We start from the raw sequence: 24,192 nt of genomic DNA on the forward strand, positions 1-24,192 counted from the left end.
TGTTTTTTTTCGTTTATTCCTGTGCCCAACAGTCTACCTTTCATCATTCCTCGCCTCAGGGCTTTTTCATTACGTCAGCTTCACTGAGTGGTGAATTTTTGCCACTCGCCAAATGACTAAATGGTTTCATGTCAATCAGTTGGGAGTCTACATCTGCAGGTGCAGTTTGGCTGAAATCAAAATCTGCATAATCTTCAACCTTCACATTTTCAGGGACCACTGCCTCGCACATACCAAACGATGACTGGGTAGCACGACGGCCCACTCATGGATTAGGCCTACTTGTTCATTCTTGTAACATAAGACAAACTGACATTTCAATTTTTTTGCTTTTTCAAAAAAACACAGAAGATAAAAATATCAAAGCCAAAAATTGTAGAACTGTGAGATGAGAGCAAATCGAGACAACTCTTGAATAAACCAACTGCAATAATAATCAGACTTGTAGAAATTTATTTTACTAGAAGCATTTACTAACTAGAAATTAGTGGCCCCTGAATTACAACTGATATAAAATAAAGAATTGAATCCAAACTAAAACTTTGACCTTTGTATCCCTGAAAAGTAGTTTGGCATTTCAACATTTTCATTGGGCAGGTCACCATTAAAACAAAAAAATAAAAATAGATGAACCCATCTGTTTTAGAAAACAGTAAAAACGATTCAAAGACATAAAAACTATCAAAGAAAACATCCCTTTAAAAAATAAAAAGGTGCAACACTTGTATTAAAAACTTTATTCCTCCCAGCTCTGGCATCTGTACAATGACGACAAAAGATACAAAGTGATGGTTAAATTACTTTTACGAATATAAACCAGGGTGGATGTGGAAATGATTAAACAGAAAAAAAACAATAACAAAATGGCAGCATCTTGCTGCAGCTTTCAGCAGGCTATGGCGGCATCGGCCCTCTCATGGGAACCCGTGGTGGTGGGGCGCCGGGGGGCCTCGGGGGCATAGGAGGCCCCCTCTGGAAGCCGAAGGGAGGTGGGCGAGGAGGACCAGTGCCGTAACCAGGGGGAGGCATAGGGGGAGGTGGTCCTCTCATTCCCGGATGCATGGGGGGACCTAATGATCATGTGAGGGGAAAGGAGAGGAAAGAGGGAGTGACTATCAACACATTTACCTGCACACAATAAACAGATTGATACAAATAATCAGATTAGGGCAGCAATTACAATTAAGAGTTAAATTAACAAGGTAGAGATGTGATCCAATCAGGTGCCTACAACTCTACATCAGAAAGATATTGGAATTTTAATAAACTGCCATCTTATAAAAACAATTTAGTGTAAACAGCATTCTCAGTGTTAGCTGAAAACAAGCAATGACAAGGTTGACCAGTAACCCTCATTTTGACAGATGAGAATGTTCCCGTGCATAATGTATGTTAAGACTGAGTGAACACTTCAGATGCCTCGTGTTAGGCTATACTTCATCTGATCAGTTACACAACGGCAGTATTTCACTCCTGTTATTCTGAGGCTTAAAATGTTTTTTTTTGTTGTTATGATAAAGTTAATGAGCAGGCACGGTACTCACCCATGGGAGGTCCATATGGTCCTCTTGGTGGCATGCCCATGGGCGGTGGCATGCCGGGTGGAGGTGGTGCCCGGTGCTGGTTAGCTCCTGGAGGACCAGGTGGTGGGGGCACCATACCAGGTGGTGCAGGAGGTGGCATGGGCATCTGCGGCATACCTGTGGAATAAACATAAAATCATACATTCTTGAGTAAACTACCTGATGCCTCGTGAGTTTCATTACATTACATTTTTATTGTGAGGCGTCGTATTTACACTGAGTAGACAATTACCGATTGGGGACTTTGTATAAATGGTCCGTGTTACTGGGAAACACGTAAACAAGCCTTTCGATGCAAGTCAAGGATTTAATGTGAGTTGCAAAAGCTAAGCCATTTCCAAGCACATTGAGCACAAACCTCATTTCCCTCTGCCTCAGCCTCTTTCTGTGCTGATAATAAATAAAAAAGGCTGCACAAAACACTTCCTACATAGAAATGTTAGACGCTCCATTCAGCTGGGGTTGGCAGGCAACATTTTGCTCACATCAAACACAGATGTAGGCTTCATAAATAAACAATTGCTCATTTGCAACAATGATTGACGTAGCGATCATCCAGTCAGCACTTACAGCAACTGTCTCGGTGTTCGCCAACATCTGACAATATTATGATGCCCCAGCAGGAGCAAAAGAGAGGAGCTCTGAAGCATTTACAATAGTTTATGCTAGATTAAGAAACAGCTGAAAGATAGGGAAAATGCCACAGAGCAAACTGTAACAGATTCACATCATTCTGAGCCCACCAACAGTGCTGATGCAACATCAAACTTACAATAGCGGAGTTTGTCTTTAAGGTTCAATGGACATTTCACGGGCGGGGCTCTCAGTTTTACAAAAAGTCAATTGATGGACTCATGTTGCATGCATAAGGAGCTTTGTTGCTTTAGTTTTGTATGACCATAGAGAAAGGGATGACTCGATGTAAATATGAGCCAAAGAAGGCGCTTGCACACAAATTGTCACCCGTCTAGATGATGTGAAATCTCACAACTTCTTGTTTATTATTCTGCTCATAAAAAAGTGTGGTCCAAGCCAAACAATGTCCTCTAAAAACAGTGTGTGTGTCCTTATTATCTCAATCATTATTCCTTTCCCAGAACAGCCAGTTCAGAAACTGCTGTTATTATATGGTAGTTGGGCTTATGCCTAATGACCATTTTGAATTTATTGGAAGAAAAAAAAAACTTGAACTCCAATTTAAAAGTTTAGCAAAATAAGCTCTAAGTTTGTTTTCCCCATTATGGTCACATTACCGCTTAACATTTAAAAAAATTCATTTGAAATGCCATACACCTCCATGTGGCAGTCTCCAATGAATGGGCAGACATGAGGCGGTTCACATTTCTGCTGCTTCGTACTTCCACTTAAATAATTGCATGTGCATTAAAGCTGTGATTTGTGGCTAATTGCATGAGTAAACATGGTGTAAATATTAAACACCTTTCACTGTTAATGATTTTCATAAACTGGTGGTACACAAAGTTTAGAAATCTAACAATTGTGGATGGATGTGTTTCTATATTATTGACTACGAGACTTTGTAATGGCCGTTGTACCGGAGGACCAAGGTCCTTAAGATACAGATTCTCATCTATGTGTCCATCTTTACGGGGTTGTTACACAGATTCGTGGAATGAATGAAGGTTCGACTGGATGATACATTCTTCATAAATTCAGTCCATTTTAACTTTGGATTGCCAAAGAATGCTTTTAAAAACATGCTGAGTTGTCATGTTTCAGACTGGAATATTTTCTAATTCCACAGTTGCAGAGGGTTTAGTTATTTTTAGTCTAGATTTACTTTGAATTCATTTTAAATGCAATATAAATAGGGTGTAGGTGTGACTTGGTCATACCATATAAAGCCATGGAATCTGTTTTGGAGAATAACAACATCAATAATTCGAACCATGACCCAATTATATGATTTCAACCATGTGTTTTTTTTGTTTGTTTTTTTACCTGGATGCATGCCACCTGGGGGGAAGGGAGGTGGTCCAGGAGGAGGGCCTGAAGCAGCAGCCTGCGGTCCTGGTGCCCCTGCATTTGGGGGCATCGACATGGAAGGGGGCATCCCTGGGGGCATCGATCCCGGGGGAGGCACAGGTGGAAAAGCAACAGGAGGAGGCATACCTGTGCGGGAAGGAAAAAGTGGAACTTACCATTCAGACGTTTTACAATTTGCTGCTCAATTCATCCACTTTACAGGCCTATAACATGCAGTCCTACCATGACTGATGGATTTCTACCTGGCAATATTACATCGTAATCTTGCTAACAACTCATGAAGACAGTATTTTTCAGATGCCAATTTGTGTCATATTCCACTTATATCTTCAAAAAACAGAATCTAACTTTTAATACCACAGCTATAAAAAGGATAAATGCACCAGAAGAGATTTTTTTTTCTACTTTATAAATCCCCGTGGGGAAATTCTTCCTCTGCATTTAACCCATCCCAGCTGTGTAGCTAGGAGCAGTGGGCAGCCACTAGTGCAGCGCCTGAGGACCAACACCAGTTCATCTTGCCATGCCTTGGTTAGGGGCACAGACAGTAGGGAGTATTAACCCTAACATGCATGTCTTTTTGATGGCGGGGGGAAACCAGAGCTCCTGGAGAAAACCCACCGCAGACACCGGGAGAGCATGCAAACTCCACACAGAGGACGACCTGGGATGACCCCCAAGGTTGGACAACCCCGGGGTTCGAACCCAGGACCTTCTTGCTGTGAAGCGACAGTGTTAACCACTGCGCCAATGATTGCATATGCCTCAGTACTTTATTATCCCACTCCATCTCCACACATGTGGTGTGACTGGTATGCTACCACGATGGTCACATTCAAAAACTTCAATTAGACCTAAGAATATTATAGATTATGAAGATGTATAGGGTACAGATGTTAAACCAACATGTCCTGTGGCATTACCGCCACTTTGCTTAGCTAATGAACTGAACAAATTCTGATGTATCATGTTGTGTCCTTATGTTAACCAGACAACAATGCAACGTGGTCAATAAAACTGGGCTATTGTTAACCAATAAGTCTGTCAAAATTACATGTAATCACTACACAAGTTTAATAGTCTAATAAAAATGCACAGACTATTGTCCTGAAAAGTATTGGAAATCGAAAAGTGATTTTCTCATTCTTACCTGGCATGGGGATTCCAGCCCCCAACGTGGTGAGGACCGGTGTGGGGGCAGAGGGAGGTGGTGGTGCATCTGCGAACAGCTGATGCGGTCTGTCAGCTTGGGAGAGAGGGTTCTGGGCAGCGAGGAGACGCTCAGCAGCCGAGCCGTGTCGCTCTCCTTTAGAATCCTTCTTAAATGCGTAGGAAACCGTGATGGGCCTGTTGCAGAGGTACTGGCCATTCATGGCCTCAATAGCAGCGTCTGACGCATCAAAGCTGGCAAAGTTAATGAAGGCGTAACCCTTGGAGTTGCCGGTATCGGGGTCGCGCATGATTTTGGGGGTCTGGAGGATCACACCAAAGGCACTGAAAGTGTCGTAGAGAAGTTTCTCGTCAATCTCCGGGTCCAGGTTGCCAATGAAAATGTTGGCACCCACATCCAGGTTTTTGTTATGCGCAGAGGCCTTGTTGACACGTATGGGTTTGCCATAGAGCTTTATCATATTCATAATTTTGATGGCGTAGTCAGCATCCTCTTCACTAAGGAACTCTACAAAGCCATATCCTGGGGTGGAGGGAAAGAGAATAATTATTATTTTACCACAAGAACCCCATTCCAGAAAGAACTGCTTTTGGAGGGTAATGAAATTGAAGATGGTGCCATACTATAGCAACTCCCTACAAGCTGCTCTCACATTTTTTGTTTGTTTTAATGTTAATATGTCGCTTTTGTTGCACAAAATGCATTTTCCACAATTACCTATGATCGCCAGACTCTACTGGACTTAAGATTAGATGTTCCGAACTGCTGCAAGCCACGAGACTTCCCGACAAACAGGTACCACCATGGAGTAGTGGCCGCCAACAGCACTACTGGAGGTGAGGTAAACGAGGTGGCTCCCTGGTGAGGCTACGAGGGCATCCTACCTGGCCCCTGATTCCCAGCATATTGCTGTCTAATGTCCAGTCCCTCGGCAAAAAGCTGGATGAACTACATTGCCGAATAAGCTCGCAAGGGGACATGAAGGACAGTTGTGTGTTCTGCTTTACAGAGACTTGGCTGGGCCCTAATGCACCTGACAGGGCTATACAATCAGAGGGTTTTTCTGTGCACCGCATGGACCATTCCATGACGACAACTGGCAAGGTAAAGGGAGATGGTGCATGCTTCTTTATTAAGAATTCATGGTGTACTGACATGAAAATAGTCTCTCAGTCCTGTTAACCAGTGTTGGAACAACTAACAATAAGGTGCAGACCATTCTATCTCCTGAGAGAATTCTGCGTGTTGTTAACTGTCTACATACCGCCACAAGCTACTGCCGCAGTGGTGCTGGACAAACTGTATACTGTATGGAGCCATTAGCAGGCAGGAGAACTTGCACCCTGAGCCTGAGGCCATTTCAATTGTGGTGGGGGACTTTAACCACTGTAACCTCAAATCTGTGCTACCAAAATTCACCAACATGTCACCTACCCAACCAGAGGCAATAAGATTCTTGACCACTGTTACTCCACAGTCAAGGGAGCTTATAGGTCTATCCCACGACCTCACTTTGGGAAACCCGACCAACTGTCAGTGCGCTTGCTTCCTGCCTACAAGCAGAAAGTGAAGCACATGCAGCCCACTGTGAGGACAGTACAGTGCTGGACTACAGAACATGAATCCAAACTTCAGGGATGTTTTGAATCAACAGACTGGTCAATCTTTAAGGATTCAGCCTCGAGTATGCTGAATCGGTCACTGGCTAGGTTAGATTCTGTGTGGATAACTGTAGCCCAGTATGGACTAGTTGCTCCTACCTCAACCAGAAGCCCTGGATTAACACCGACATTCACCTGAGGCTGAGGGAGTGTACCACTGCTTTTAAATGGGGGGCAAAGAATGTTACAAAAAAATACAGGTTGTGACTTAAGGAGAGCCATCAAAGCCCCCAAAAGACAAGAGGGACAAACTGGAAAATGACATCAGTGGCTTTGACTCACAGTGCATGTGGAGGGGGCTGCAGGTGATTACAGACTATACATCTAAACCCTGTGTGCCTATCAACACATCTGCCTCTCTCCCGGATGAGCTTAACAACTTTTATGCCAACTTTGAAGCTTATACCTTGGACCCAGTGACAGCAGTGCAGTGCCCACCTGATGAAGTTGATCTACGGGTGACAGAGGCTGATGCGAGTAAACCTTTTATAAGGGTTAAGGCTCTTAAGGTTCTGGCTCAGATAGTACCCCTTCCTGTGTCCTCAAGGCATGTTACACACAGCTAGCTCAGGTTTTAACTGACATTTTAAACCTTTCCCTGCCACTGTGTGTTTCCACTGTGTTTTAAGAAAACCATTAATGTCAACAACATCTCAGTTCCCCATTATACAGTCCATTTACACATGGTTATGTTGCCAAATATGACAACAGTATCGTTAAATTTTCGGATTTGACGCCGCAGTTGGACTAAAAAGTGCCAGTAATGAGAGGGCCTACAGGGGAGAAGGGGAAGATTTAACCATTTGGTGCCATGATAATGACCTCTCTCTAAATATCAATACGACAAAATAAATCATTGTTGAGTTTAGAAAGATCAGAGAAAATCACATTCCCATTTCCATCAATGGGTCATCTGTTGAAATTGTAGACAGTTTTAGATTTCTTGGTCACAGACACCCTCACATGGTCTCTCAACACCAATTGTATCCTGAAGAAGGCACAGCAGAGACTGAATTTTCTGAGACGTCTCAAGCGTTTTGGTATGTACCAAAACTCTTATGAACGTGTATGATAGTACCATCGAGAATGTCTTGACAGGCTGTATCACAGTGTGGTTTGGAAACCTGACTGCTCAGGACTGCAAACTGCTTCAATGGAATGTAAAGACAGCAGCAAAAATCATTGGCATGGAACTACCACAACTTAATGATATTTACACCACTCGCTGCAAAAAGAAAGCCCAAACATCATTAAGGCCAACAGCCACACCGCTCATGTTCTGTTCTCGTGCCTTCCATCTAAAATTTTTTTACCAGAGCATCAGATCACACACCAGCTGTCTCAGCAATAGTTTCTTTCCACAGACAGTCAGGTTGCTGAACAACTGACGCCCCCATATGCACCTTATATTGTTGCGTTATCGTGTACTTTCCTATATGGTGTATATAATGTATGTATTCTGTGCACATAGTTTATGTCGGTCTGTGATGTTTTTTTGGGGGGGGGGGGTGAAGTGTCCTTGTGTGCTCTGTCATTGCGTCCTTTGTGTTAAGGCAGAGAGAGCCAGAGCATAAGAATTTCATTGTATCCCAATACACGATAATAAAGTTTCATTGTATCCCAAAACACGATAATAAAGTTGACATTTTAAATGCCGCAAGTCACTTTAAAACGTTTTTTTCTCCTGCAAGTCACATTACCTTGAAATTGGCCCTGCAAATACTTTTCTATGCATATCTACCAAAAGGTTGTCATGTTAGCTAATAACTGTGTTAACCCGCATAATCAAACAATTTGCTTAAGTTACATAAAGCCTACAAAACCTGTTTAGGGCACATGCAAGCTGTGCCATTAGCCTTGCTCAAGAGGACTACAGAGAAAGAGGTGCTGCCCTTACAGCTATATCGAACAGCCACAGTGGATTTACATGTTTATTTTATTATCTTTGTGATCTACAGTAATACACGATACGACGAAATTCTGTCTCAGCGATTGGAAATTTTAATTTGGGTACTCATAAACCGTGAAGTAAGCCAATACTCACCTTGATGTTGGCCAGTTACCCTGTCCTTGGGCATGTGTGTGTTGACCACAGGCCCGGCCTGCAGGAAGAGCTCCCATAATAGAGGCTCTGATACTTTCTCATCCAAGCCACCCACATACACAGTGGCATCTATTTGAGAACACGAATGAGATACACAAAACACATTTGGTCAGGTTTATCTTCAGATTTAGTGCCTCTAGTTACTGTAAAAACTACATACTAAGACTAGCAAAGTAAAGTGTAATTAAGTTGCAATACATTCTTGGCTTTGACACAATTATTCGGCATTGCGCCGTGATTCAATCCGGTTTTATATTTTATAAATACAAATAACTTGATATAATCCAGCACCATTTGCTGAATTGTCTGCTCTATCGTAACTACATTTCAATAAAGGCGAGAATGGAGAACATTAATATCTCAAAACCCTATGTCCGGAGTACTACCATAATAATACTTAAAATGAGAGAGAAACGGACAAATTAAAACAGTGACGACCAGAAAAAATGAGCAATAAAAACCCACTTTAAAATGAAATGAGCGAACGAAGAATAAACCCCGCTGGACGTCTATCTTTGTTTTGTCGGAAAGGTGACCAATAGCAGCGTTAGCTTGATAAGCTAAAGTATAAGAATAGCGCTTATCAAGTCGTCTTCAACCCTTCAAATCACTTTTTAGAAAATGGACTCAATGAGCAGAAAGCCCATAGCGAAACCATGCAACGGAATGACAATTAAATCACTGAAACGGCGCTTGGGATGGCTAACTTAGCAGCAGAGCCATACAAACGAGAAGAGGGTATCCCCATGTGATCCCCCGATTGACAAAGTCCCGACTTAATCCTCTGGCTTGTGAAACAATAGCACAGCCAGGTTAAGGGTTTAAGACTGTGGGCACGAAAAGTCCTGCCGGAAACTTTAGAAAGCTTACATTTTCTCAAAAGGAAAGCCCAATTGAAATATCCCGACCAAATTACCTTGGTTTCGTTCGGATATTGGTCCCGCCGCCATGTTGAACGAACACAGGGCGAGTGAGCCGCGACGCTGCGCCGCCTCTTCTTCGTCTTCTTTTGATTTTATTGGCGGTTGGAAAATGGCTTTTAGGCGCATTACCGCCATCCATTGATCTGGAGTGTAAGCTAAAGCTCTACCCTCGCTAATGCTTCTACCAAACGAAGAAATACAATCAAAGCAATAAACACAACAGACAAGGAACCAAAATTAAAATAAATAAGCCAATACTAATGTAAACTACTAATAAGACACATTAGTCCTTAGCTAGCGGGTCTAACCCTTTAGCCGAGCGGTTAGTGATGTCGCCTTGTGGTGCAGTACACCCCGTATCGAATCCCGCACCGGGCAAGAAAATAACCGGTTACGCTAATATCATCCCTGAACCCGGGAGGAGGAGGAGGAGGCGGACGGGGCCACGAGTACATCTGTCACCATCTTACAATGCTGTAACTGCAACTATTCCCAAATCCTCTGTGACTAGTACACAATGCCACTGTATTGTTTACAAGGGTGGGGATACCTGCAGTCAGTTGAGACTGAAGAAGTCACTTTATTAGAGTGATGAAACGTTTGTCTCAATAAACGTTGTGTCCAGATGAACAGATTCAACTTTCTGTGGCTTGTTGCTGCATTTTGTCTCAACTCGAGTAGCTTGTCTCTTTTAATAACAACAACAATGGATTACATTTATATAGCGCTTTATCTAGACACCCAAAGCGCTTCACACTGAAGGGGGCACACTCGCCTAAACCACCACCACCACCACCAATGTGTAGCACCCACCTGGGTGATGCACGGCAGCCATTTTGCACCAGAACGCTCGCCACATATCAGCTTGAGGTGGCGAAAGAGAAATGATTGCGTGAATTACACTGGGGGATGATTAGGTGGTCAGCTGGAGATGGCCAGGTTGGGAATTTTGCCAGGACACTGGGAGACCCCGTATACTCTTTGCGATAAGTGCCATGGGATCTTTAATGACCACAGTAAGTAAGCCTTGATTCAACATCTCATCGGGAGTACGGCATCTCCTACAGCACAGGATCCCTGTCACTGCACCGGGACTTTTTTTGGTTTTTTGGTAGGCTCAGAGGAAAGCCTGCCCTCTACTGGCCCTTCCCCGACAAGTCTCCCATCCAAGTACTAGCCAAGCCTACGCGTGCTTAGCTTCTGACATTCAGCAGAGCCAGGGTACACGTTGGCCAATCCTACATGTAAACACAGTAAAGCCAACACAACTTTCACATTTGTATTGGACATTTATTACTGTATATAAATCTACTTAAAGTATAAACATGGATAAAAAGGCTTAAAATCGGACATAAAAATACACACAATTTGAGGCCTTATGAAACATTTGTATAAAATGATGCTGTATAGAAAAAAACGACAACATATAAAACCAGAAAATGGATGAATACATCATGTATCCAGGCCCAAACCAAGAAGCCAAAGATCTTTGTATAAAAATGGACAGTAAAATTAAAGAAATACAAGAGTTTATATAAGTTTAACATATTTTAACATTGTATAAAACAAGCCTTGTGGGATATGGTATCAAAGGTGTTTATATCAAATTAATGGCTTAAAGGTAGTGGTAATTCATCAAATATTAATGCATTTAAATTATAAGGACAAAGATGCACAAACAAACAACACCAGATCTTGAGCCACTCGCCTGTAATGCGGACCATGAAATGTTTGTTATAATTTTTAATTTTTTTAATTTGCATCATTTCCTGGTCCGGTTTAAGGTTCAAAGGCAGGTGTGGAGTGCTTCAACTGAGACAGCAATGTGGACCGGATGTCATCTGTTTGCTACTGTAACCAACCAGGAGGTGTGGTATAAAAAAAAAATCATCCATAGATGAGTTTTCAGGGCAAAACCAATGAATTACTTAAGTTTTTCATTTCACTTTTCAGTGAGAATTATCCGTTGAATTGTCAGAACGGCACAATCGGGACACATCTGCAAGAAAGCCCTTAAAGCAAGACTGATTACGATATGTACTGAGGGTATCTCACTGTGTAACTACAAGTTACAATGAAAAGAACATTACCTCAGCAACTTACAGTATAATAAGATATTTGCCTTTATACTGGGAAGAGTAACAGTTACTTTTTTAAAGTAACATGAAGTACAGAAATATATTTCTAACACTGATACACAACATAATGCATAAAAGGTAATGTAACCATCATGTACGTTAGTAACTTTGATTGAAATCCAACATGTAATCTATAACATTACTTTTGGATGTAACTTCCAATACCGACGATAAAGGACAAAGAATAGCAGAGTCAAAACTGTCTGTTAAAAACCCCACGGAGTAACAATTGAATGGAGTTGCGGACAACTTGCTCCACCACTGCAACGCATTTAAGCAATTTCAACACCATAATCTCATGAGTATGATTTTGACTCCTCCATCTGTCTTCTTGTCATCCTTCAGATTTTTTCAGTTTCTCTATTTGATTGCCAACTCCTCAGACATTGTCTAACATTGGCGTCTGCTGTTGATCACCGAGCCAGCACCGAGTGGGCCAATGTGCCTAATCCAATGTGCCAATGTGTTTAATTCACATGGCTCCAGCCCATCATTTCTTTTTATTAGAGCCACATGTCGTGAACCGAGCTTTCCATTTTAATGGGTTTCTTTTTTTTTCTTTTTTTAAAGAACCACAACTTAGAAATGCCTTCACAAAAGAGGAAAAAAATACCGTATCAAAACGTCAAGAAACAGAGAGGACTTGCTCGGGAAAGAAAAATCACAGTCAGCTGTGCTGTCATAAGTCTGAAAGGCGCTATATGTGAATTTTCAGAAAACACTGGTTTAAGCCCTACTGACCTACAGTACACACACACACACACACACACACACACACACACGCACAAACACACACACACAAAATCTGTTTCCAATATCTCAAAAGTCAAGCAATAAGTGCAAGTATTGTTTGGACGGAAATGACTTAGCGAACATGATTCTTCCAAAACTGAACATGTAAGCTTCTTTTTACCCACCGGTTCATTCAAATTTCAACAGAAACGTCCCCCTCCATTGAGAGCATTTCAGCACACAGAGCCAACACAATCGGTAAGATAAGACAGATTGGTGTGAACAGAGTATATCAAAAAAATGTAAAAAAAATCTAGAGAAATGTTGTTTTAAAGGCCCCTTAGTTATATTAAGCTGAAAGTGTACATTCTACTAGTCCCAATAGTTTTGATGAGCCGTAAAAAGGACAACATAAGGATGGTCCGTTATCTGACTTGTCAGATACCTGAGCTATTGTTAAGGCCATCAGTATGAAACCCGGCTGACATTGTCCTATTCACCCAAATACTCCAAGAGCCAAAGACTGTCTTTACACGCACACTTTAAACTGCTATATTATTCATAATGCTCTGTTATACCATGGAATAAGTTTACCTCACATACCACATTTACAACGAGGAGGTCATATGCCAATTATGAGGGATGGGATATGCTAATATTAGCTGGGATTCTGCAATGTGTAAACACTATACTATTTACTGTTGGCATAGGTTTTTGCTGTCTGTGTAAGTTCTGTATTCATGGCAATATGTGAGCTATTCTGTTCATTTTGTGTATACGGGAATAATTTGAATGGCTAAAGATGCCTGCATCCTGCCTTAAAGTACAGTGGAAACCGCTTGAGGTGTTCACATTTGTTCAGGCCAACATGATGACTGCAAGGTTCAGGTTCGCCACAGTGTCAATTGCTTTGTGGTAATTTGATTGAATGCAAATTTATTTGGGAATATACACCATTTAAACAATATCAAATGAACCGATAGGACCTTAAGAGGGGCCGTATCCTCTCTTTGTACATGCACAACATACAAGAGTGAACAATTGGTCTGGTTGGTGGGGCCCACTGTGCATTGCCCCTTGGGGCCCCTACTTGAGCAAATCCAGTGCGAAGATGAGTAATTTTTTTTTCTTTGCATGACCATCAAATTGACTCGTGTTCACTTCTAAACTATGTAATGAAATATCCATCCATCCATTATCCAAGCCGCTTATCCAAATTTGGGTCGCAGGATACTGGCACCTACCCCAGCAGTCACTGGGCGGCAGGCGGGGAGACACCCTGGACAGGCCGCCAGTCCATCACAGGGATGACACATTCACACCCTAGGGTCAATTTAGTACGGCCGATTCAACTGACCTACATGTCTTTGGACTGCGGGAGGAAACCGGAGCCCCCAGAGGAAACCCACACGGACACGGGGAGAACATGCAAACTCCATACAAGAGGACGACCCGGGACGACCCCCAAGGTTGGACAACCCCAGGTTTCGAACCCAGGACCTTCTTGCTGTGAGGCGACCACGCTAACCACTGCGCCACCGTGCCGCCCTGTAATGAAATAAACAATATCTATTTTACTGGATTTAAACTGACTGAAACACAGTAACCTACTGTCGATTATCGTACGATAAAACATCCGAACAGGAATTTGAAAATAGACTACAGGTTACAGTAGCATTGATGTTGTATTGCCTACAGTACATTTTTAATAATGGTAGGCCAAGGCCTAAAAATGAAAGTAAACCAATGCCGCTTTAGGCTACCAGGCGATTTCGGAGGTGGAGTAAGCTCAGAAATAATTAAACATTTTAAAAATAGACGCTTGTATCACTTATCGCAGACCAGTTTGATCACAGCATTAGCATAGGGACGAGTCTGTCTGCAGACTTTTCACCAGTATAAGCGGTTTCCACTGTGCAAGACGACCTTTACTTCCCTCAGCACAACAGCCGCTACTCAGAATATTTAGGTAAATACACTTAAAACTTATGGGGGAAACACTAATCTGACTTCAGTGATCCATAACGGGACCAGATTGGTGGCTCATACCCAAACACACCCGGTACATTCACTAATGAAAGGCAGGCTCTGTCTCTGTAGTGCCATAATGGATCTGTTATGCACGAGGCGCGCTTATGACAACAAAACTGTAAAATCTGTAAATTCCGGTCAGCTTGTATGCCAAGCACATTTACATGTTTTCATTTTAAAAAGTAAAAGCACCGCTATCCTGTACTCACTAGGCACAAAGCTGTAACGGCTACAGCGATAATCGCTATTTACAGAGGATGGATGTGCATTAAACAAAAGGTTTGAGTATCTGATCCTCACAAGGTCATAAGAGATAGAAACATCTAAAAAAAAAAAAAAAGCTGAGATTGATCAATATTACCTCAGGAAAGTGTTCAATACTGGTACCAGGATTGTGAAGGCTTTTTTTTTTGGCCAAACCCCCCCCCCCCCAACAAAGAAAGGCTGATCTAGTGAGAGGGGAGGGTGGCAGCGTTGGCGGCGTTGAGTTGGCCCACAGCTAACATCAGGATGTCTTTCTTCTCCTTGTGGAAACGCAATTCTCTCCCCGCCAGCCGCGCCTCCTCCAGCTCCCGCTCAGTTGAGGCCAGCTCCTGGCTGATGGTGCCGGCGACTGACTGTTCTCGGTTCACCCAGTCAGCAGCCATTTGGGTGCGCATGTCATCATCCAGCGCCCGATGGGAATAATGAGCCAGCACCTCCTGAGATGAAAACAACAAAAGAGCCCAGTTAAAGTGATGCTGAAGTTTGGGTGAACCTTGGATTGTGTAGTTACCTGGCCGTGACATAAGTCCATATAATCACAACATAGTATCTTGAATAGGTGCTCCACGCAGCCCGGATGAACATCCAAAATATTAGGATTTTTTTGGTGTTGTTGTTGATTCCCCCCCCCCCTTTTCTCCCCAATTGTATCCTGCCAATTACCCCACTCTTCCAAGCCATCCCGGTTGCTGCTCCACCCCCCTCTGCCGATCCGGGGAGAGCTGCAGACTACCACATGCCTCCTCCGATACATGCAGAGTTGCCAGATGCTTCTTTTCACTTTTCACCTGACACCTGGGAGGATCGCGCTATTATCCCCTAGTTTCCTCCCCCCCCGAATAGGCGCCCCGACTGACCAGAGGAGGCGCTAGTGCAGTGACCAGGACACACACCCACATCCGGCTTCCCACCCGCAGACACGGCCAATTGTGTCTGCAGGGACGCCGACCAAGCCAGAGGTAATGCGGGGATTCGAGCCGACGATCCCTGTGTTGGTAAGCAACGAAATAAACTGCTACGCTACCTGGACACCAATATTAGGGTTTTTTTTGTGACACTTAACGCAGATAAGGTAGGTAGCTTATGTGACCAATTGCCTTGCCAATTCTTGCGCATTAAGAATCGATCCGATTGGTTCAAATCTCTGCACCCCCTTCTGAAGCCTGCATTTGTGATAGTAAACAAACTGAGCAGAAGTTAGCTCGCTAGCATGGGATGAGAGACATTTTACATATTCAGCCATGCAGAGGGAATGGGGGAAATAGTGCTTTTACCAATAACTGCAAACAGATGGGCTCGGTGTGACTTTGAGATCTGTTTTGCCGCACAATGTAAGTGAATGGATAGAGAAAAAAAAAACTACTTTTGCTTATGCATCTTCACTGCATTGAGCAACAATTCAAGATATTTTGTGGTTATTTGGATTCAAATCATGGTCGAGTAACTACACAACCCAGTATTCTACCAAATGTCAGCGTCACTTTAATGAGACGGTAAGATAATATGCATAATAGAACAGGGAGTTAGTGTTGCGAGTCCACTTCACGGGGAAAGAAAGAAAAAAAAAACCCTGACCTGTCGGGAACATTGTCTTTCTCTCATGGCCTTGAGGCTTCCGTTCCAGTGGAGAAGCTGAAATACCGTCATCAGTTCCTGAAAAGCGGACGACAGAAAGAATCAGTCTAGGAAAAAAAAACATCTATGTTCTGTATGACGCACACAAATACACAGTTTTTCAACCGAGTTTTTTCCACCATCTAATGGGCTCAAGCCCTTTGCACCCCATGAATGGCTTGAGACTATTAACCAATTGAAAACACACCTCTAGCCAGGTGTGTTTTCAATTTCTCTGTGCAACAAATCAAATCCATTCAAATTAATAAATAAAGGAATGTGAGCATTTCAAATGAATGTGTTTACATGTTAACATCAGGGATAGTATAACGGCAAGCCCCATTCGCATGGGATTCATTTTACAGGATAATGTGAATCATACAACATTTTCACGGGTCCTCGGTAATTTAAGTCACCGATCTGAACAGCTTTTAAATTTACAGACAGGGTAGCGTCATTTTGGGAGATGTCACGCCTCAGACGAAAACTAAAAGCCAACAGGGAATCCAAAAAAGCGAAACCAGACAATGGACAAGAAAAGAGAATTTTTCCATTGTCTCTGCTTGGAATGAGCGACGGTTTCAGAGTAAATTGGAAAACACCACAACCACAAAGTGGTTATGATGTTGTTTGGTAGACGGTAATGCGAGTTGTGCCCCTCCGTTTGTATGATGTTTGACTGGACAAAGTGCAACAATGGCATCGATCAATTTTGATTTTTCTCAAGATGCATTCACATTATAAGCAATGTAAATGGAATCAAAATGTAGGCCTACTCTTGAGGTATAAACATTTCTCAACCTATTAAGAGTCAAAAGAGACTTTTGAGGGTAGCACAGAGGTCTATTCCGTTGACACAATTGGCCGTATCTGCGGGTAGGAAGCCGGCTGTGGGTGTGTGTCCTGGTTGCTGCACTAGCACCTCCTCTGTTCAGTCAGGGCGCCTGTTTGGGGGGGAGGGGGAACTGGGGGGAATAGCGCGACCCTCCCACGGGCTACGTCCCCCTGGTGAAACTCCTCACTGTCAGGTGAAAAGAAGCGGCTGGCGACTCCACATGTATTGGAGGAGGCATGTGGTAGTCTGCAACCCTCCCCGAATCGGCAGAGGGGGTGGAGCGGCAACTAGGACGGCTCGGAAGAGTGGGCTGATTGGTCAGGTACAATTGGGGAGAAAGGGGGGGGGGTAAAAAAAAACAACTTCTGAGATGCCTCAAATGACCTCAGTGTCTATCTGGACAGAACAAGCGCTTGTGATTTTTGTGGCTCACATTATTACTTGGATAGAAGGGAAAAAACACCAACGCGGCCCATCTAGATGGGACTGAAATGACTAAACAGCACCGAAATAAATTACATTACCTGACCTCCCTTAGAAAAACCAATCCTGTCCAAATGGGGCTATCAGACTCTCCATCTCCAAAATAACATACACCACTAGCGTATGACCAGACTTCCTTCCTCCATCAGAGGAACATCAACCATTGTTCAAAACACAAAATGCAATCACGCACCTGAAACTCCAGCATGGATTTCCCTTTGTTGGACTCGAGCATGAAGCGAAACGCTCCGATCCCCGTGCTGGGATTGTCTGCCTCCTCTCTGTTTCCCTGTGAATGACAGCAACCAATGAATCTGCAAGCGTTACACTGACCTACATTCAAATTAATTCTTAATTCACTCTGGATTTTGACATCAGATACCTATGCTGCAGAAGAAGATTAATACCTGATATGTCTGACAACCATTCTCGTGATTACCTGATATTCAGACACCTCCTTGGAGAACATCATTAATTTGAATATTCTCTTTCTCTTTTAAAAAGGTGCAGTATTGTGGAAATCACGCAATCCCGAATGGGAGACACGGGAGCCCCACACAATTATCCCCATTCCCATCTTTTCACAATATTTACTCCTCCTAACTCCAAACTATTCGCACTAATAAATTTACAGGCTTGTCACCAACAGCGTGGTAATAGTTTGGTAAGGTTTCCTTCACACATGACGGGATTACTGGCTACATCACAAAACACTACACAAGCAGATTTAATTGATTAGTCTTCGCCTGTCTGGTTGCATTTGTGTTAATCAGCGACTTCAGCTGACGTAGTTTTGGGTTAGGAGAAAAACTTCACACACCACGGCCCTCTACGGCACGTGGCCGAGCGTCATCGTGGTACAGTTAGCGACTTGCAGACGGGGCCTTCTGTAGTGAAAACTTACATTGAAAGAGGCCAGGGCCTCACAGACGCTCTTCTCAATGAAGTCATCCGTGATGCGGCGGGAGGGGTGCTCATTGAAAACAGAGTTCATGAGTGCAATCTTGGCGGCACTGCGTCTCGCCTCCGCCTTGGTCGGGCAGAACTATGAACAGTAAACAATGAACCAATTAGATTTCAGAGCTCAGCTGTAAGGCTGGATCTGTTGGTAATGTAGACAGAATTGGCACTCTTAATGTGGAGTGGTTTTGATGTTCACATGTGGACATTTGTGTTGTTTTGTAGTAATGATTTGATCAACCATAGGGTCTGCGATCAGGTGTCACACACACACACACGCACACACACAAACACACACAACGCTTTTCCAAGATGCTTGCTGTGGCCACTCATGTTGCATTGTCAGTCTCGATTCCCCCCCCCCCTTTTCTCGCCAATTGTATCCGGTCAATTACCCCACTCTTCTGAGCCGTCCCGGTCACTGCTCCACCCCCTCTGCTGATCTGATCTGGGGAGGGCTGCAGACTACCACATGCCTCCTCCGAAACATGTGGCGTCACCAGCCGCTTCTTTTCACCTGACAGTGAGGAGTTTCGCCAGGAGGACGTAACATGTGGGAGGATCACGCTATTCCCCCCACCCCACCCCCCGAACAGGTGCCCCGACTGACCAGAGGAGGCGCTAGAGCAGTGACCAGGACACATACCCACATCCTGCTTCCCACCCACAGACATGGCCAATTGTGTCTGTGGGGACGCCTGGCCAAGCCGGAGGTAACACAGGGATTCAAACTGGCAAGCCCCGTGTGGGTAGGCAACGGAATAGACCGCTACACTACGCCCAGTCAGTCTTGATTTTTCGCCGCCCAAAAAATGTGATACGATTAAACAGCTCTGACATGAATATATACCTCACCTAATCCACTGAGTTAAAAAAGTCTAGCAATACCAAAACTGAGAAAATAGTTTTAAAAAATGGACAAACACTCACCTGGAAACTCCCAAAGCAGCTACCTCCTGGAAGACTGACATAGCAAACATATGGCGGGCTGTTGGACGGAACCATTTCATAGACAACTAGAGCGCCATTCCTGAGGTCTGCTCCTCTGGTCAGCTTCATCTGCCAAAATTCCTGTAAAGCCTCCACTACATTAACTGGGGAGGCACAGAAAGAAGCCGTGTCACAATGACGGTATGCCCACCATGCCCTGCAAACAGCAGCCTATTAATGTACACATTTGAGGTTTGCTGTACGAGTTAAGTCAGGGGTTGTCGAGTTTTAAACATTAAAACTATTTTTCAATCTGCAGTTTTCCATGGAAAACAGTGTTCGCCTGTATTCTCTGACCAGGATTTCCACTATGTACTCCAGCTACAACGGCAGAAAGTGCCAAGGGAAGGTCATCCAAGTCAGCTCTCTAAAAGATGGAGGGGTTTTCCCCGCTTCTGAGACAATAAAACGTTGGTGACGGCCTTCTCAAGATCCCCACTCAACCAAGGCAGACTGCTTCAGTGAGGAAAATCCACTGCAAAACTACAGTTTGTCACAGTTTGAAAGCAGTCCTAACATACAACCCAGTTGTAAAGGATTACTTGGAGTGTGTTTGGGTGAAGTGAGCGAAAAAGGCAAACATTGTCCAATGCTGCATATTTCTGCCTCATTCTGCGTCTCAGTTTTCACTGTCTGACACAAACAGCCACTCAAAAGCGGATTCTTTCAATGATTCTAGCCTGCATGGGCCCTGTCAGTGGGTAAGTCAATCAGATTAACCTTCGCCTTTTAATAATCATAAACAGATTGCACATAAAGTAGTTCTGCAATTGTGAATGCAAGATTTACAAAAGATGTATTTATATTCATCCTATAGTCTGTCTAAAACAATGGGGGGAAAAAAGTTCTCTTTGGCCCAAATAAAAATCCAATATTTAAGCAAGTTTACTGAAAGCCATTGGACACATGCATCCCACATGCACGTGGAGGGTCGGAGTCGATCCCAGCAGACATTAGGGAGACACTCACACTCCCATCCATTCACACCTATGGGCAATCTCCAATTCACCGGGCATGGCAGGAAAGTGCATGCAAAGGGTCCAAAGCCGGGACCCTGTGGCTGCCAACGTCATTAACACACACTGCAATGAGCATTATTAAAGAGCACAATATTTTTTCAAACATTACAAAGATTTTCCAAATGTTTTTGTGTGTGTATGTGTGTGTGTGTGTGTGTGTGTGTGTGTGTGTGTGTGTGTGTGTGTGTGTGTGTGGCTGGGCTGCCGTGTGTTGCACCACAGGGCTCGACATTTTTCATTTGGCCTAAAATAAGGTGCAACAACAAAAAAATTGCCAATCAAATGTTCTGGACATCACAATCGTTACAGGCTGTATGTCATAATGAGTGATGAGAAGATGGTGGAAAACTGCTTTTGCCATAGAAATATGCAACGGGGAGAGCAAGGATGAAAACAATACTGCAGAAACATGTAGTTATGTGTAAAAAAAAAAAGTGTTTTTGCCTGTGCACAAAGTGATTTAAAAAATGTTTGCATGCCGTATTTCCACACATCTGATTTAAATTTGATTTTAGTCCAGAGTTAATATGAGCTCCAGGACAGGATAAATACAGAACATCACAACTGGCGGCTGAAACAAATTCGTTGTGTTTTTCTGAGATTACGGCAGTGGCCGGAAGGACTGATTTCTTCTTCTTTCTCAGGATAAACTCAAAACTTTCTGACTTCATCTGCCTTTGTCTTTTCAGTCTGCCTCAACATATTTGTTTCTACTGTGGCCTAATACACTCTAATACTCTGGTAATTCCAAGATTTGTCTGTTACTTGGGAGTAATTACTTTTTATGTAGGTCAGGGTAAACGACGGGCTTATCGGGAAGCTTATTTGTTTGGAAATGAATGTGTAAAAATCAAAACTGGTATTGGTAAGTGAAAAAAAAATCGTCTGGGGATGAAAGGCGATTTATATTAGACGAAATATGAGGCTCCCTCCAGAAATTTTACGACGCAATTGCCCTCAACCCACCCACCTGCTCCACTCTCTCCACCTTCCCCACCCTCCCTACTCCCCCCACCTAACCCACCCTCTCTACCCTCCCCACCATCCCCACTCTTTTTACCCTCCCCACCTACCCTACTCTCCTCACCCTCCCCACCTTCCTCACCCTCCCCACCTAGCTCACCCTCACTACTATCCCCACCCTCCCTACTCTCTCCACCTTCCCCACCCTCCCTACTTTTTTACCGTCCCTACTCCCCCCACCTAACCCACCATCCCCACTCTATTTACCCTCCCCTCCTGCCCCACCATACCCACTCTCCCCACCTAGCCCACCCTCACTACTCTCCCCACCCTCCCTACTCTCCCCACCCTCCCCATCCGGGGGCCCCGCAAAACAGAAACACCACCCGGATCCGTTAAATGGGTTAAAGTTAATGTTCACGAAAGTCGGGTGGTGGGTGGAGAGTGTGTTAAAACGGAGACTAATAAGAAGAGACAGTTCACTCTGCTAGAAGGGGGGCAGTATTTTGATAAGTGTGGCAGCGTGGGGTGTGGACCATCTGTCCTGAGGTGGTCTAATTGACTCAGGACACATAAATTGGTTCCACACCCCAAACGAAGAGACCAGAGCTACACAGAGAGAAGAGACTTTTAATGAACATTTGTTTTCAGTCTTTTGCACATGGTTGTAACTGGTGTTTTTAAAGCGCTGTTTAAATAAATGATCTGTGTCTGTATGTCGAGGAAGCCAGGTAGTGGCAGCTTATTGCCACAATAATAAATCCTATTAGTCTGCATTAGACAAGGACACTTAAATCAGTTCCACGTTGTAGTTTGGCCTGAAGCATTATTGTAATTGCTGTAATATTTTACTTTTAAATATTGCGAAAGTTTTTTTTTCTTCTGCTGTTGCTCTTTTAAACTGCCTTTTTTATATTGTATTTGTCTTCCGCTTGTGATGGTTTTAATTTGTCTGCGTCTTTCTAACGTAAAGCACCTTGAGCTGCATTTCATGTCTAACAAGCACAGACTGTTATCATATTTCATCGTTCTTTCACACTTTCTTGACTCTGTCCTATTAAGGTTTGAGTTTTTATCTGTTCCTTTTTAGCTGTTTATTTCCTCTTCATCTCAGAATGGGTTGGTTTTATCGCTCTCGTTTTCATCCTTTGTCGTTAGGCTACCAACTTTTTTATCTGTTGCATTGAATTTTAATCTATAAAACGTGCTGTGTAAATAAAGCCTGTCTGGTTAGGGTTGTACTTGTGTCCTGTATTACAAGAACTACAAATAAACAAGTTCACAGGATATCAAGCTATTTATCCTACTAGTGTATAAGGTATACAAAGGACTATCACATTCCTTCTCTAATTTAATCCACTTTTTATCCTTGTCTCGTCTTGTATTTTTGTTACAAATCCTCCTTTTAGCTATTCTATGATGTCTATGACATTTCACTCTGTTGATCTTATGTTGTCATGTCATGTCAATTTATGTTATGTTACGTTATTAACCTGGACTGTCACATTAGAGACTCCACTTTGAAAAAGTGCCCCTTCCATATGGTGGCTTCAAATTCCACCACACACACACACACACACACACACACATCTGCCACAGTAGGGTCCTACACAAAACGAGTTAAGGGCCACTAAACAAAAAGAGGAGGGGGGGAGAAAAAAACAACCTCTCTACCTCTTCCGTAACCTTGCGTGTGCTTGGCGAAGCTGCGGACTACAGCCTCCACCGCCTCCTTCAACACCGCCGGGTTCCCCGGGTTGCACAGTCCGGCTCCGGCGGCCCCAGATCCGGGCCCCGCGCCTCCCATAGTGCCGTACAGACTGTGGAACTGCAGCGGGGGCGGCGGGGGAGGTGGGCCGGACGCGGCGCACAGGGAGGCCGGGGGAGGTAAGAGGGGTGCGATGGGAACCGTAACCCCGGGCCGGAGAGAGGAGCGGAGAGTCCCCGTTGATCCAAATCCGATCCCGGGCTGCAGCCTCTGAGGGCGGATACTGTCCGACACGGACTCCATTATCCCGACGACACGTCCGTCCGTCCGTCCGACAGACCGAGAGCTGTGGATTCAAAGCGGGCGGGTGGAGGGGGTGGGTGGGGGGTTCAGGAAGGAAAGGAAACGGCGGCGATCAAACGGAGAACTCCTCGATTAGCCGACAGACGCAGCAGATCCGCCGAAAACGTTGCAGCGTTTCCACAAAGGAGGAAGGAACGTCGACGTTTCTTCAAAACACGCCAGCGCCGCTCGGCAGCTGCTCTCCGGGCTGCGTTGCGTTCACCACCACCTTCAGAACTCGTAGAAACCGGCACCCCATTCGGGTCGCGGAGGGAGGGGAGGGGGGGGAACCCGGAATAAACGGAACTAAAGTACGGGTATCGTTCAGCCCCCTAGTCCGGTTTAGCCCAGCCGAACATCGGATCGGTGACGTCAGATAAATGTCCGACTTCTTGAAAGCCGCTGAAAAAAAACGTGTGGTTTAAAAATATTTCAGCATCTCTCTCTCTCTCTCTCTCTCTCTCTCTCTCTCTCTCTCTCTCTCTCTCTCTCTCCTTCCCTCTCTCTCTCTCTCTCTCTCCCTCCCTCTCTCTCTCTCCCTCTGTCTCTCTCCTTCCCTCTCTCTCTCTCTCTCTCTCTCTCTCCCTCCCTCTCTCTCTCTCCCTCTCTCTCTCTCTCTCTCTCTCTCTCTCTCCCTCCCTCTCTCTCTCTCTCCCTCCTTCCC

At 44.1% G+C, this 24,192-nt stretch overlaps 2 protein-coding genes across 2 annotated transcripts; both read right to left on the minus strand.

Annotated features, from left to right (window-relative positions):
- Nucleotides 1–446: 446 nt before the first annotated feature.
- Nucleotides 447–9,513, minus strand: sf3b4 (splicing factor 3b, subunit 4). Its single transcript, XM_056298699.1, has 6 exons — nt 9,443–9,513; nt 8,467–8,595; nt 4,741–5,283; nt 3,546–3,716; nt 1,545–1,700; nt 447–1,070 (listed from the first exon to the last, which is right to left on the minus strand). The coding sequence occupies exons 1-6, from the start codon at nt 9,474–9,476 to the stop codon at nt 895–897; spliced, it is 1,209 nt and encodes a 402-aa protein (XP_056154674.1). The 5' UTR covers nt 9,477–9,513; the 3' UTR covers nt 447–894.
- A 1,205-nt stretch (nt 9,514–10,718) lies between these two features.
- On the minus strand, nt 10,719–23,749 carry lix1l (limb and CNS expressed 1 like). The gene is made up of 6 exons (XM_056298275.1): nt 23,153–23,749; nt 19,437–19,600; nt 18,451–18,591; nt 17,740–17,835; nt 16,190–16,267; nt 10,719–15,051 (listed from the first exon to the last, which is right to left on the minus strand). The coding sequence occupies exons 1-6, from the start codon at nt 23,487–23,489 to the stop codon at nt 14,800–14,802; spliced, it is 1,068 nt and encodes a 355-aa protein (XP_056154250.1). The 5' UTR covers nt 23,490–23,749; the 3' UTR covers nt 10,719–14,799.
- Nucleotides 23,750–24,192: the final 443 nt, after the last annotated feature.

Source organism: Lampris incognitus, chromosome 18, assembly GCF_029633865.1.
Source record: "Lampris incognitus isolate fLamInc1 chromosome 18, fLamInc1.hap2, whole genome shotgun sequence".
NCBI classification, from domain to species: domain Eukaryota; kingdom Metazoa; phylum Chordata; class Actinopteri; order Lampriformes; family Lampridae; genus Lampris; species Lampris incognitus.